Source organism: Calonectris borealis, chromosome 18, assembly GCF_964195595.1.
Source record: "Calonectris borealis chromosome 18, bCalBor7.hap1.2, whole genome shotgun sequence".
Lineage (NCBI taxonomy): Eukaryota > Metazoa > Chordata > Aves > Procellariiformes > Procellariidae > Calonectris > Calonectris borealis.
Genome location: NC_134329.1, coordinates 10,331,916 through 10,348,410, shown reverse-complemented (window position 1 = coordinate 10,348,410; position 16,495 = coordinate 10,331,916). Strand labels below are relative to the sequence as shown.

Genomic DNA, 16,495 nt, shown 5'->3' with positions numbered 1-16,495 from the left:
ACCATCCGTCTAACCCACATGTGTTTGCTCCCAGGTGAAAACCCCACACCAGCACACCTCAGCATGTCTTATTTTTCTCGGTTGTTGAAAACCATATGCTCCTAAATCTACTGCCATGTTTTGCTAATATAAGAGAAAACCTCTACCTTTGAACTTGTTCTAGGAGCAAGAATCAACTTGCGAAAATTCAGCTCAAGTAGTACTTCACACAAAGCAAAGGCCAAAACAGCTAGAAGAATGCAGCTGCACTGACCTGACACGGACCCCTGATATCAAAAAGTTTCTCATGTTAGATACCTCATTAGTTCTTTTTTCAGAATTCATAAATAGTTCTTATCAAATCCCATTAGTCACTGACACACCATTCAAGCGTAACACATGACACTACTAATAACATTCATCAGAATGCAACTTCCACTCTCCCTTTGCAGAACAGCCAAGTTCTGCAAAGTATATTGCTTTCCATCACATCACACATTGCAATGTGAAAAATACAGCATGAATGCCACACAAGGTCCTATTACCCTGGCCAGTGCTGTGTAACTACCCAAATTCCCTTCAGATACCCATATAAAAAATCTCTAGTCTAAGCTGTATTAAAGACATGCCTTAAAATTCTACTCTTTTTAAAGCTTTACTGTAAAAAATATAAATAATCAGAACATTCTATACCTTCAAAAGAGATGCTGATGTCCCGGTTTTGGGAAGTTTTGTTACTGCAGACACTGAGGAGCCGTTTTCTGGTTTGGCTTTTTCAGTTGTTTGAGTTTTATTTACTCCAGGCACTTTGGGCACTGAGCCAACACTCCTGCTTGCTTTCTTCATTCTGGGCTGTCTGTTTATGATGCATTTACAAACAAATCTACAAGCAGAAAGAAAGAAATTTTTAAATATAAAATACAAATGAAAAGCAATGTCTTTTTTATAATGCTCTATTTAAGACCAGAAGTTCACAATAGCAGTAAAGACCACAAATTAGAGCCAAACAAAATGCATGTGACTGACCAATGGTTTTTGCTTTTTTAAAAAAAGGATTTTTACCAAGAACTAAGCGCTTCCTACAGCTCCACTCCAAATTAGATTTTTTTTTTCAGTTCTCTTTCCACAAATGGCACTGAACTGAGGATATTTTATAAGTGACCCATGTTGCTGAGTTCATTCGTTAGCTAGCAAAAGAAAGGCTTATTAGGGCAGCAATGTTCTTTATTTCTGACTGTGGGAAGGAAAATACCGTGGGAGTAATCAGGCAACAGCCTGACTACCAACAACACTGGATCTGAGAAAAGATTATCACCAGCTTGGTAACTAAAATACTGAGAGAGCAACAGCAGTTGCAGAGAAAAAAGTATTTTATAAAAATTGAAAGAAGTTGAAAAATTCAGATTCCCTCAAACCATTTATTATTAAAAATCACGTTAAGTAACACATGGGATTTTACAAAATTTATTACTAGTCATATGATTATGAGGATTATCTCTGAGAAGAAACCAGAAGTAACCCACGGTGTTCCATGGTCTACAGTCAGGACACTTCAGCATCTTCACCTTGCCTTCAAGTTTACTCAAATAGCAGACAACTGTCGATACTGTCATTCCAACCACGAGCAAATAAACGAAACCCCGGAAAACAAAGCTGACTTTACTCAAACCAGGAGCAGCTCCAGCAGAGCTGAACACTGCAGTTATCACAAAGAACTGCTAATTCTGGAAGACAGCCTAAGAAAGGATAGACTGGCCAACTGCCACAACTTGAAGCATGGAGGACTACCAGAAGGACTAGTCACCTCGGGACCTTCTTCCCTCTTGCAAGAGTGGGATAGTTGGCAGCAGTTTTCTTTGTCTCCCCTGAGTTAGAAGACATAGGATGGAAGATTAAGAGGAGGAAACTTCCACTCGTCTTTCAGTCTTACAGATTCTGGGTGGAACTAAGTGATCAGGTTTATCTGAGCCCAATATCTTGTGGCTCATTAGAAACATGAAACACATCTAGTTGTTTCCATCTCTTAAAAAGTGAAGCATTTCAAAAGCACAAAAAGCAGACTGATGATTGAGTGCATGAGATGTGCTACACAAAGACACAGTGATCAGGAGTACTCATTCTTTTCAGCTAACGAAATTAACACCGTACACTAACACACGCTTCTTCCTCCCCATCAGCATCTCAGCTGCACACAAATATATTTTAAGTCTGACTTTTATCAAAATCAGTAAAACTCCAGGAGTTTTGCATCCTCAGATCCCTAAGCGCTGTTAACAGAGGCAACAGGAAGTTTCATTTTAAGACACTGAAAGTATTTGTTTATAGCCTCCAGATTCCCTTTAGTTCTGAAAGCTGGCATGAACAGACACAGAAAACTTTGTTTGCTGCTGCAGTTTCACCATCAGAATGTCAAAAATGCACCGGTCCTGCCATACAGCTACTAGTAATCAGAACGCCTTCACAGGAGATTAAATAACTGAGAGATAATTTGAAATGAGACACTCCTAAGAAAACCAAACCCAAACAAAAGCCCCATCAAGGTAATACGTTTGCTGTACACACATAATTTTAAGTGGTACAACTGCCTACTAGATTCCAGAAGCAGATGCTAATATTTACAGGTAGGACCAAGTTGCCACACTTAAATTTCTTGCCTTTTTCATGTTTATGAGTTGAACACTTACTTGTGCTTTTTATCTTATTCAATTGAAAACTAAAACTGAAAAGACCAAAGAGGATAGAGTTGTTTAGGAAAACTGGCATCATTACTATTGAATGATATTTTGATGTTCTACAGACTACATAAGAAAAGTTGCCTATAGCATGCTTGAGAAATAATGAAACGATTTTTCAGTGCACAGCTTTTTGTGAAGCTGACTGCACTTAAAGAATTACCTCAAAGAAAAAACTATACTTATGCAACAAATCCAGTAAATCAAAACCACAGCTTTTTGACAGCTTATAGAGCTGGAAAACCAGTGCTATAATGAAGGTTAGGGTACTGGCAATGATATGACTATCATACACTTGGGCAGAGCTTGACAACCTTGTCTGGCAATCTAGATAAAGCAGTAGCTCCAGCTGGCCTGCAGACATCCAGCAATGGCCATTTGCAATACACATTCATCATGTCTAACACATCTTACAACATGCCAGATACACATTGCACACATGATCTTTGCATGCACAGTAAAAGATCAATACATTTGGGATCTGCTTATTAAAGCAAGTAATATAGTAACATAACCCACTGGATGTATAATCTCAAAAAGAAATACAGGCTAACATTAGCTTTTACAATACAAACCGTTTATATTCTTATGAATATATCACAGAGGTCATCAGTGACAAAAGACTGTGTGAAGTCAAGTGTTTCTCATCCATAATGGACTTTTTTAAAACCGCATGTTTTAGAAGTGTTCCTGAAAACATGCAACAGTAGTTGCTTCAAGAACAGAAACTTCATAGCAAAGTGATGTAAATAAGTGAAATAATAAGTGATAAGTGAAATAAATTATAAGTAACTAAGTATAATCCTCATGTTTCATCACAGCATTACTTTAAAATATCCATAAATTTGACATTGAAAAACACTATTTGTGATTTACTGAAACTCAAAGGTAGAAACTTCAAAGATTCTTAGGGGACAGGGAGGGTTAGGTACCACTGTTCCTGGTTTTTTCCAGAGAAACTACGCTCTAGTAGTTACTTTCTTACTGAAAGAAGATTGTGTCATTATAGTTTAAAAACTGAGAAGAAGATACAAATGAGTCCAACAACTTAAAATAAGGACCAGACATTAATTAGCATTACAGGTTCTAAAAGCAGCTGCTCACTCCTAAAGTGAATTTATGACCTCTTGGTGCCAATTTCTCCCCTCCCGCCTTCTCCAGGAAGGAAAAAGAGGATGAGGTTTCAGCACTGAAAACAGAAGACATCAATATTGTTGAATTTTAAGTGAAAAAAGCCTTACTTCACCCAGTTTCTCAAAAGGCAGATATCACAGATAAAGATTACCTTTATGCTTCTAAAGAAGAACATCACATTCCTTCGGAAGATACAGTATTAGGAACCAACAATAAATTTGTCTCTGCCCAATACTAAATTTTAAAATAAGAAATAAAATGCTTACTAGCCAAATGAAACTTTCTGAAGATTAACACACAACACTAATAATTCAAATGAGAGCTAAAATATTATTTCACTGTTGTTTTAAAAAGCAAATACTGCATATAAAACTGTAGTTTATATTTCACCCTAGGGAGAAAGGAGGAATTACTGAAGACTTCCTCTCCCTTTACATACAATTCCTCCCATCTCAAAAAAAAGGGGAAAAAAAGAGTGAAGTAGAAGCTTAACACTAAGAAGTTGCAGTGCAATTAAGAGTTGTAACTCCATGAGACAGTCAGGAAAGACTTTTAGAGGTCCCTCATATCACACTACTAACAAAATACTCATCTATCAACAGATGTTACTGGAAAACACTTGATTAATGCTAACACTACAATATCAATTATAAAATTAATCAGGATGGAAAAAAGCCAAAACAAGCCCAAAATATCAGATAGAAAGACTGCATTCCTAAACTCAAATGTAACTATTTGCTCTAACCTGTATCCTTTCCCAGACGTCTCTCTTTCCACAGCACACATAGTACAGGAAACAAAAGGGAATCTTGTTCAGGAGCGTGCTCTCCTTGCTCTGGTGGAGGCATGTGAAACCAGTCCTGCATTTTATACCAACTGCAAATACAACTCCATAAATAATAATTTAAAAGTGTTTTGCCCAATAGCATGGCTCTGCTCTTTACTGTAAACTGATATGATACATCCACCCAGCCAACATGAAATGCTTTCAGGGTTACTCTTATGTACTCTTTAGAAACCTGAAAACTGAAGGGGGGGTATGATTTCTTACTGTGATTATTTTAATCTCCTCCATTATTTAATATGCTTATTTATGCTAATATTGCTGTCACAAAAGTAAGGCTCAATTACAAGAGTATAAAAAATAGTTTCCTGTGTCTGTAAGGTGAGAAAGAGTTAAGCAGCAAAGAAGGTATTAGCCTTTTGCCTTTAGCTGAAAATACAAAGTATCAAGAGGTATGAAGCAGTTTTATCTATTAAAAAATCATGAATTATCAAGAAAATGATAAATAATCTTAGAATTATCTTTTAAGAATTCCAGAAAAATAAAAACAACGGATCCCTCAAATTTGAGGATACTGAGCATTTCTGAAACATCAAATACCCAAAATACAGAGGAAAATAGAAATATTCACGTCTAAGAGCAATGGAGTCAGTATACTTTCACTCTCTATTTGTACAAGTTCTTTGGTTGAGTTCGAGTTCAAGTTCAAGGCTGACAAATTTTGCCCAAATAATTAGGGAATGACATTTTTAGGTCACTTACACAGTCCCAAAAGGCAGAACTGTGAAGAAAAGATTATGAAATACAGCCTCTTCAACCCCCTGTAAAACACAGATTCAGAACTTCCCCAAGTCTCTGCAGGCAAGACAGTATAGTTACCAACAACTTAAGGTCTGGGATATGAAATAAGCTACATACTAAGAGACAGAATTCGCTACATCTATAATGTCCACAGCTCAAACTTTTAGCTTCAAAGTTTGCTGATGCTAGAGGGTTATTTAAGATACCAAGGATAACAGGAAACTGCATAGAATCATAGAAGACCCTTATCAGACTAACTGGACAGTAAAACAGCAAATAAAATTAAATGTAGGTAAACACAAAGCAATCTATCTCTTGAGGGAAAGCAACCTCAGTTTCATATATAAATGTGCTCTCAACTCAGCAATATTGCTCAGCCAGACTTCAGTGTTTTGATTCACAGCTTCATTAAACTATTGGTACAGTGTCTGGGATAAGGCAAAAAAAGCAAAGCAAATCCAGGAATTATTAAAGAAAGGAATAGAAAACAAATAAAACACAAATAGCGCACTCAACAAATCAATTTTTTTCCCATCTACCCACACTTAATTGGTATGTGCAGTTCTGGTCTCTCAACCTCAAAAAAAGTATTTCTTATAGACCTGAAAAAAGTTCAGCAAGGGGCAAAGATCAAAGGTATATAATAGCTCCCATGAGACATCTCACAGACAATATGACAAAAGCCTATCAAATCTTGAATGGCATCGAGAAGGGACTGGCTGTTAATCATCTCTTCCAGTACTAAAACTAAGGACCAACAAATGAACACTATTTCAAGTTCAAAATAAGAAAAATGAGCTGTATTTTTAATGCAGATCGAAAGAATGTTGTGGCTGCATGAAGCGCAAGTGGAAGGGGAGACTGGACATGCAGAAGTAGAGAAATTCCCTAATGGATGCTAAATAGCTGAGCACAAAGGGCTCAGAAACCCCTCTGAGCCAAAAATAATTGCAGGATGGGAACGTGGTCACGGTCGGAGGGAAGATTTCAGTTTTGTTTTTTTTTTTCCTGAGGCATCTGCTCACAGCCACGTCTGGACCCAGTGTACCAGGTGGGATGGATCCCTGCTCCAGTCAGGGCGGTGTCTGCTATGTTCCTATGCCGTGAGGAAAATACACAGATGTCAATGATTTATGGGTGCTGCAATTTTGGAACAACTGCTGCAGGTAATTTAGAGAGGAAAGACTTTCCTATCACTTTCTATCTTAAAAATTCAAAAGGGCCTTTATAGTTTTCCATTACAAGTTGTGGAATGACAAAAATAGGAATTCTACCTTTAAGTCATGTTATCCATCCACTGTTTTCAAGCCACATTTGCTATTGCTATATTGGAGGAAAGACCAGAGCTTTGGGCAAGAATTGGCTGTTATACACCTAAATTTCTCTACTCCTTCTTTGGAGAAAACTTCAGAGCTGTAACTGCTGTGCGCAATGTGTAACCGTTGCAATACTTAACATTCCAGACAAGTGACAGGAACATTTACAGAAGAACTCCTAAACTTACTAACTGTACTCTAAAAGTCTTTTCATAACAAAATTAAATAATATAGTCTTGTTTTCAAGCTCCTACTTTAAACAACTGCTATTTCAAACCACTGCCGAGGAAAGAAAAAACAACCATTCGTCAACTAAATCCAACTGATTCTTCCTAGTGTGGGGAATCTGTTTCACAAGGAAGGGGAACACTGTCGATAACTCAGTGTCAGCACTAACTTCTACATTGACTGCACCTTCAGAAGGTTTCTTTTTGAATTACAGTTTTGGAAACCAGAACAAAAGAGCAGGTAAATCTATACCTTATTGGTATCCATCCTAGAGCTGATTAAAAAGTATTCTAAGTGGGCTAAGTACCCTGCAGCACGCCCATTAAACAGGGCTGCTCATACTATAGATGAGAATACCATCCACATTACTATTATATAAGCTTTTTTGTTTCACTGGTGTTGGTAATACACGTAATGAAAAATATCCTTGTATCTGAAGGCAGTTTGTGTGTCCCTTAAAGTGCAAGTTGAGATAAACCTCAACCAGCAGAACATGATAAAGGAAACAGAAGAGTGAATATAATATGTAGAATATTAGTACAATAAACGTGGAGAGATACTAAAACCTGCTTTTGGCTACACTGTCATTTTTCATTCCTTTTGGTAAATTTCACAGTTGCATCCAAATTTTAAGGCATGCACTAACAGATGATGTAATATATACCTATTTCCTGGATAGTAGTTACACCTCTGTGTCAGATTTTAAAGGCTTAAACAAACTTAGCAGAAATCTCAACCTTCTCTGTAAACCCCTCAGCTTAATATTCCAATAAAATAGAACCAACTCTTATTCTGGCACTGTAGGTTTTCTGGGAAAAAAAAATTTAGCACAATAAATTTCCCAAAGGACTGGCCAGCTTTAACTATAAAAGCAGCTAGTCTGAAAAGTGATACTTGATCAGTTAACCACGTTAACTGAAAAAGTGTTCTTACCTATCATCATTCCAAGCATGCTCTAAAGTAAGTGTTATTACAAAAATCAATAACCCTCCAGTTACAAAAGTGTATTTAGTGTCATATAACCCTAAATATATACTGTATTCCTTAACCAACAATCAGATTCCCCTGCAGAAATTTTCCTTGCACTGTCAGGGAAGTACTTTCAAAACCAGCAATGTACAATTTTAAGACCAGGGAATTTGGCAGAATAGCACAACAAAAGGTGCACAACTAACACAACAGCTGCCTTTTGTTTCAAATTGACTAGCTCAGTAGATAACATTTTATTGCGATGTACTCTGTCTCTAGCACAGCTGTTCCCAAAAGTGCTGGCTAGAGTACGTGACCAGTGGTGACCTTTTCCCTTTTGTCCATTCAAAACGTTGTTAGCTGAACTCTTGTATCAACAATTGCAGCAAAGGCTTCTGCAGCATAAAGTTCACAGGGAGAAGAAAGGCAGGCAGTAGCCTAGCTCCCGTCAGAAAAAGAGGGACAGAGAAACGATGTGCAACGTGCTATTTCAGGAGCTAGACCAGCAGCTCCCAGCACAAGTATGTTACAGGTAAAAACTGTGAGATAAGCAAATAACTTCGATCAGGTCCCAAGTTCATCCAAAACACTCCATCAGATCTTCAGTTCATGCAAAACCCAAAAAACCCCAAATCCTGTTTCCAGCATGGTTACAATGACAAATCTGTTCTTATCAGCTGCTGACTAATGTATTTTCAACTTGAGGACTTTGTATTGCCTGGGTTTCTGGAACTGGGAGATGACTGGGTGCTCACTATGTCCACTTCACCACCGACCTGGTCTGGCAACATTCCTGAAAGGATTGCACCAAAAAAAAAAAAAAGAGAACAGGAGAAGCACACAGAGATACATCCCCCTGAGGACCTTCCCAGCTGCCAGGTGCTTAGGGCTCTGGGACTCTCAGCCCCAGAAGGATCATCCTGGTCTCAGCTGGACCAAGGGAATGGCCCATCCACAAGCCAGCCTTGCTAAGATTAGGGTAGGGAAGTGCCTGCTGGGGATTGCTTAAGCTAGTCATGAAAATAATTTAATTGTACCCTGCCACCAAAAGAGGCAGTCCCACCCCTTCCTGAGTCCTCTCCCTTCTTTCAATTCTAGACATCATAGATCATTTTTTGATGAGTTGGTCTTTCAGTCAGATCAGGACTGATCTGACTCATCTTATAATTGCTAGATACTATGCAAAGGAAGCAGCGGGGCTGTGAACTGGGAACAAGAAGGAAGGCTCACCCTTTCAGAGACTGTATAGCCCCAAATTTCTTTTAATTCACTCTCAGCCTATTGGACACTCAGCAACAGCCCTGATTTAAATGAACTTCTTATTGCTGCCCAACCACCACCACTTTCCAAGCCACACCATTCTATGTAGTCACGCGGTAAGCTATCCAGAGGAACTGGATAGCTGTGTTATACTTAAGCAATCAACACAAGACAAAACAGGGCACTCAGACCATCGCAGAGGATCTGAATATTGGCTATCTATTGGTTTGAATTCCGTGCTCTGACCCACATCTTCCTTCACCTCCAAGACCTGTCAGCAGCACACTCATTACTTAGTTTAAAATTCTTCAGGCTTGGCAGACAGAGAAGAGACAGAACTGCATGCAAATCTTTCCTAAATACCCTGGTATCACTAGGGGAGGAGAATTTACCTACCCCAGTGTGGAAGCCCAAGGACATATATTTGAGTCATATAGGAGAAAAGTCTTTGGGAGAGGATGGAGAGGCTCCCATCTGCAGCCACTATTTTTTTTTCCTCCCCCAGGAAAAAGGATAAGATACTGTTTCTCTTCCACATTTTTACTCCAAGCCTTCCAGAAAAGGATGAATCACTAACCAGTTTATGGAGTCCCTGTTTCCTTGGAGAGTTTGGTTGTTGGAGCAATGCAGGACTCTACATGGGGATGGAGCCTGGGAAAGCACTAAAAGCTCAGGACCAGTCCGGCATCCCTACTTGATGTGACTGCTGATGTGCTGATATCACTGTGGTATGCCAAGTACCTAACACTTTAGCACTTTCCACTGTGAAACACTTTTACGGTATTTCTTTGAGAAGCTCCTATACCTCCAGGTTTTGTGGTGAGCTTTTGATGTTTGGCTGAAGGCCATTGCCTCCAGAAAAATGTAGTCCTTCTACTAAAAAAGTCTATATTGAAGTCTTTATAGTTATTTTTTCTTCCAAGTATCCTTTACTTACAACATTAACATCCATAAGTTATAGACTTAAGGGAATTTTCTTCTGTAGATAGGCACTATTTATTTTTTACAGGTATATATCAGAAACATCTTCAGAAAAGTGTCAGGAAGTTCTTATAATGCATATTTGGATAATTTTATGTTTTTAATACAGCAAATTTACTGCTGAACTTGAAATGCAAGTAGACTGAAATATCATGTGCACACTTGGAACTATAGTATTTAAAGTGTTTTTAATATTTTTCCTGAGTGAGCTTTCATAAATAAAATTTATACTGTTTACTAAGAATTTGAAAGTGTTGGGTATCTTTCGATCAGATACATATAGTTAAAATGCAAAAAGAAATAGGTACAAAGCCTAGAATATCAGCATATGGAAGATCAAACCTTGAAAGCATAATATAGAGTTTAGAAGCACATGGCATAACCAGCAGTTTCAGTTTCTTTATGACAACTGATGCGTAAATACAAATCAATTCCTGCCATTAATGACAAGCTTTTAGGGCTGAAAATACCAATAACTTTATAAGCGGGAAACAAAAGGAAGTTAGGAGGGTCACCCAAGATACATAAAAAGCTAGTGGTCCAAAGATACGGGACCAAGCCCTGTATTTTGAATCGATAAGAGTGAAGGGCTGTCAGCACGGTGGAATGGCACAAGCCATGGGGACCTCCAGCAGATTCACTCTCCTTTCCATCAGCCTTAGTGTGTTACTTACAGTACTGACAGCATCTGGAAGAAGAAAAAGACCAATGACCACAGCACTGAAGAAAGGGGGATAGGCCATCCTTGAAAATCCATAACGCTCATTTAATTAAGCAGATTTATACTGGTAAAGGATGTTATCTACTGTGAAACAAGGACACTTCATTATTAAATCTGGGTTCTATTCCTACATCTGCCCATTTTCCTCTACAGCTTTGAGACAACCAGCTCCTTGTGCCTGAGCTTGGTTGTAAATCACAGTAACATCTATCATAGCAAACTATCAAAACCTTTGGAGAATGGCATAACATGACCCGTAAACTTTGTTTCAAAGTCATAGCGATATCCATACTCACAGGTTGAGAAAACCCTCTCCTGTAGGCTTTTATAAAGCTACAAAGAGGAATAGCAACAGTTGTGGGGGGAGAAAGTTTATATTAGAAAGTGTTCATTTTAACAACTTAATTCTTGATTAAAAGTTCTCAATTATAGTCAAACCCAGTGAAAGTGTCACATTCAAAGATGTATCTCACATTTACAAATCATAAGTCAAGAATAATTTGATGACAACTTCCAGCAACTGTATCTATTTAAGAAGTTCATTTCCAGAAGAGACATGTAATTGTCCGTTTGATATAAATGAGTGCAGATAAAAAGTAGCCTTGCATGATTCTGTCATTGCAAGGAAAGAAAGATCTTTTTTGTCACAGAAAAAAAATAAAAGCAAAACCAGAACTTCAAGTGAACAGAGTTACTCAGTCAGATTTGTGGTAGGAATCATGTCTATAAAGAACAGTTTTAATTTTTTTTGTTTTCCTGCAGAAAAGACCTTCAGGGACTCAAAGGAAATATTTGCCATTAACTATTTACAGTTCTGGTTACTTCTTGAGGAAAAGCAAATTGAAACAGAGAAGACCATTTTTTGCAAAGAAAGAAAGATTTTTAACTGCACAAGAGATGCTACTTCAAATGCATACCCATTATCAAGTCTCAGTGTCATTTAGCTTGCTAAATAAAAGAAACTTTAAGCTCAGTACAACTTGGCAACTCAATAAAAAAAACAACAAAAAAAAATCCTATGGCTAAACAGAGAAAGTCAAGCTCTAATAGATCATTTTATAAACTTGTCTGTGTCAGTTAAGACTTGTCAATATGAAGACTGCCAACATCTTAGCAATGAACAGTGAAATATGTTGAAAAAGCCTCTCCAGCACCAACCCTCACAGAACAACGAAATTCTGTAGCCGAAGTTTCAAGAAGGCTCCATCTGCCAAAACCACTGTGTGCTTTTAATTAAGAACATACATAGAAATGTATTAAGAAGAACACAGAAAGTTTCAAGGAGTGTCAAGAATGCCAGCCTCTTGGTCAAGTGTTCCACCCATCCCCACAAATGTATATCCCATAGGAAATCATTATTCACTGCATGTACATGTGCAGAACACGTATCCTACACATGTAAACGACCAAAGGCAAGGAAATGTTTTTAGCATCAGAAAAATACCAATACCTTCAGGCTGATGTCATCAAACACATCACTCGAGTACCTCAATACTACCTTTATTCTTTTTTAATATTATTTAAATAGTAGATGTTAGATGCTCAGTTTATTTTCCTGAATAAAACTGCATATACACTTGTTAGTTGCAGGCGACCATTAGCTTGGCTTAATTCTGGCAAATAGCCCTGGAAAAATCTAAACTATGATTTTTTCTTTTTTTGGTACTGAAACCTTGCAGATTGATCCCCTTTAAAAAGTCTCCTTTCGCCTAACTTCACAATTTATTCTTGTATTACTCTTCTTTTCTGTAATTTGGGAAGCTACTAGTTCTGCCACTTATTTGCAACACAGTGTCAGTTCTTTGCAAAATTAAGATATCCTGAGACATTTGCTTACAAAGATGAAGATCAAAAGTTTTAGTGCCTTTACAGTAAAGAAAAAGTCCTCTTTCCCAAAGAAAATCATGCATGTGTGTGTGAAAATTCTAATAATGAATTATTTATGTTAAAAGATAGTATCCTATGATTACTTGCAGGCTGCATTAAACTGTTAAGTGCTCCAAATGGTGGCTTCTCTGATCATTTCAGTTGGAATAAGCTCAAAAGAAAAAGTAATATGTTCCTTGTGACTAGTCACTTAAGGCTATGATTAAGTATATAACTCAGCTTCTAACACCCGATTTTTCTCCCTTTTTCAGTATAAAGACTAAAAATAAGATCAAATGGGGTGATTTTTGAAGCCAGGAAGTACAAGCATAACATTTCTTACGCTGTTTTTCCCACTGAGCAATTCAGTCACATTAATAGCATTATACACTTCTAGAACTGGATCCAACGTTGCAAGATCAAGGCAAGAAAGAAAGAATTTCTGAAGTATGTTAGTGAAAGATCTCTTAAGGAGTTTCCATCGCATGCCTCCACCTTCTGAGAATGTATTTTCCTCTTTCACACTAACAGTAAAGCAAAAATGGCACAAACTTATTTTCCTTCACCATGTTATTTGTAAGCATATATTTATTTATACCTAAAATGTTAACTGTACATCGAAAATCTGTAAAACGAAATCTTTGCAGCATAAAAATAACTATTCCAACATGCACTTAGAAACTTCTAAAACTCATTGGCTACACCTTACACTAGTAACTAACACAGGCTAGAGATTGTTTTCCAGTCCAAAGGCAAACCTGCACTGCTTGATTTGTGATTATACAGCCAAAATCGCTTTCCCCTCTCCCCCATCCAGAAGAGGGTGGCCATGTCCCACGTCTGTTTGGAGAAGTCCTGGCATCTGCCATCTTTGAATGATTCCCAGGTATGGCTAAGGAAAATGTTGGGTGGCCCTAGCTAAGCCATGCTAGTGACCATGCTGACAATTTACTAGTGTGAATGATCACATACCAGACCTCAGTCTAATACCCAAGTTTTCTTTGATTTACTACAATGGACACACTCTCCATTAAGGGAAACCTTCGCTCAAGTCTGCTGCAGAAGATGCCTTTGGTAGCATGCCTGGAAGGCCACAGATATCATACTGCCTTAGAACACGGAGTGAAGGGAAAATACTGCAGAGCTGGTAAGCTGCAAAATACAATAAAAAGTATTGGAACTGGAAATCCCTGCACAGAGGTTTACCCACTGTGACATTCCACCATCATCAAATTTTAATAAAACCTTTATACTACTTTATACTACTAAAGAGAGAACATAGATCTTTATTAATGATCACACCAAAATTCATGTCAACAAACGCGTCTTCAACTTGAGCAGATAAAAGAACAGGGAAATGTTGACTGCAGTGTTTATCTAGATGGCACTGTATTTGACAGAAGCGTTACAATAAGTTAAAAAGACTTGAGATGTTTTGTTCCCCACAATTACGTATTGTATTCAATAAAGAAAGAGAGACATGAGTCTTCAGACATACAAAAACATCTGAAAAAATCAAGTTTTCTTTTCTCTTATTTCACAGAGTCTACCAGCCTAGAATCTGATTTTTCCATTAACTGAAAATTAAGTGGCAGTGTTACAAGAAACAAGAGACTATTCCCATCTAAGTTTCTCAATTTTAATCTCGGACTGTTTACAATGACCTGCTCTTTTCATTTTTGTTACCTACCACCTAACAACAACCAACTAGGCTGGAGGGGGGAGGAGAAACTGTACTTCTGAGCTACTGCAGAACTGTATTATGATCCACAGAGTGTTAAAAGCAGCCACTGGCTTTAGTTTGCCTACATTTCAGCAGCCAAAGTCCATACCATTAATTAAGCAGGAAGCAGCAACAGGTTTATGTTTGCTTTTGGGGTGAGCAGAGCTTGCACAAACTACGTCCTTCGACAGAACCTACGGCTCTTCGGAACACTTTTCAGCTAGTGGAACCACTTACAAGACAAATTTTCTGCTACAAAAGAGATGTTTTCCAGATCCTAGCACAGATAGACACTTCATGCAATCACAGATGGTGAGATGCTCTTGCGGAGAGAAGCATGCAGTTTGCTGAGCATCAGCACTGCATTGTTTTTCTCTCTGAGGACAGAGTATAGAAGACTCTTAGAACAGGCTGGTGACTCTCTGATTTTGGCCCCGCTATAGGAACCTGCTTTCCTCCATCCCTGGCACTACCAGGTCATGTAAGGCTTGCAAGAAGCAATACTGTGAAGCCAAGGAGGGCAGATAGCAGGCACAAAACTGAAACTGATTCCACTGATTGTGGAATCTTTCAGCTACAAAAATGCAGGAAAACAGCACTCCAGACAAATGCGAGACCAGAATCCAGACAAAGGTGCTCCCCACCACACCAAAACCTAGCCACAAAAAAGCCTAAGTGCAAGCACTCTACCTTTCTCCTCAGAAAGCTCCCAGACGCATCATCACCCCCCCTCTCCGCAGAAACAAGCCAGAAGCGTGAAACAAATTATTTCACCGTGGGATGCAAACCCGGGCAAACCTGAGCTTGCCCGCTAGACGGGAACCGCGAAGCCCTCCGTTATCTCACCGTCTCCCAGCCAGACGAGTGAGCCGGCCTCCCCCGGGACACCCCGGGGTCGCTCTCGCCGGCAGTGCCACGAAGGGACAGTCACAAAATGGGTGACAGGGACGACGCAGCGCGCTCAGCCAGCGAGGGAAGGGAGGAGGATGCCGCCGCCGGGCGAACGGGCGGCCCCTGAGGCGCGCGGGGGGAGCTGATGCGGGAGCGGGGCGGCTGTCACCGCCGCGGCCGGCTGAGAGGGCGCGCGGCGGGAGTGACAGCGCCGCCGGCTCCCCTCGGGACACATGGGGCGGCGGCGGTGTGGACGAGACCGAGCCCGGGGGCGGGCGGCGCGGGAAAGAGCTCCCTGCGGCGGTGAGGCGCTGCAGCCGGCGAGAGCGAGGCGAGCGGCGGGAACTCGGGACACAGGCCCTGCCGGGGCCTGCGCGGCCGCGGGCGAGCCCCCGGCGGGCGGGCGGGGGTCGGGGCTGGACTGGGCTCGCCGGCGCTCGGCGCTTACCGGGCAGCCGCCTCCTTCCCGCTTCTTCGCGGCACGGCCCGAGTCTCGGGGGACCGCGCCGGGCCAGGCCGGGCCGAGCCGGGTCGGGTTGGGTCGCGAGCGCCACCGGCGGGAGGGGGAGGGGGCGCAGAGGGGCGCGCGGGGACGACAGGGACCCCTCCGCCCGCCTCCGCCCCGCCCCTCGCGGGCGGTGCCACGGCACTGCGCAGGCGCCAACCCCCATCCAGGCCAACCCCGCGCCGAAGGGGCGGGGGTGTATGCGGCCACTGGCGGCGCATGCGCTGTCGCTCCCCTTCCCCGCCTCGCGTGCCCCTCCCGAGAGGGCGTGGTCGGGCGAGGCTTCTCGAGCCGCACCGCACCTGAGGGCGAGAGGGCGGCGGCGGGTCAGGGGGTGCTGCCCCGCGGGGAGGGGGCGGCAACCGGTTAGGGCTCCCCCGGCGCCCGGACGCTGCCTGCGGGGGTGGTGCCCGGGAAACCACCGGCGAGGCGAGGCGAGGCGAGGCGGCGCAGGGACTCCACCCGCCCTGGCTGCGGCAGCGGCCCAGCGCTGAGGGGGCCGCGCTGCCCCTCGGCTGAGGAGGGCCTAGGGGGCGGGGCGATGGCGGCGGGGCGGGGCGATGGCGGCGGTGCCGGCCCAAGGCCTGGGTCTTGCTCTGGTGAAA

General features: G+C 41.1%; 1 protein-coding gene across 2 annotated transcripts in view; it reads right to left on the bottom strand.

Annotated features, from left to right (window-relative positions):
- The window catches only part of SPECC1L (sperm antigen with calponin homology and coiled-coil domains 1 like), an 80,152-nt gene extending 64,081 nt beyond the window's left edge, over positions 1 to 16,071 (bottom strand). Inside the window, exons 1-2 of one of the 2 annotated variants that reach the window (XM_075167862.1) lie at positions 15,834 to 16,071; positions 673 to 862 (exon numbers count right to left, since the gene is read on the bottom strand). In XM_075167862.1, coding sequence (XP_075023963.1) covers positions 673 to 825 — 153 coding nt within the window. In that variant the 5' untranslated portion in view covers positions 826 to 862; positions 15,834 to 16,071. Of the gene's footprint in view, positions 1 to 672; positions 863 to 15,833 lie in introns of those variants that run through there. The other variant, XM_075167861.1, reaches the window with a different exon arrangement.
- Positions 16,072 to 16,495: the final 424 nt, after the last annotated feature.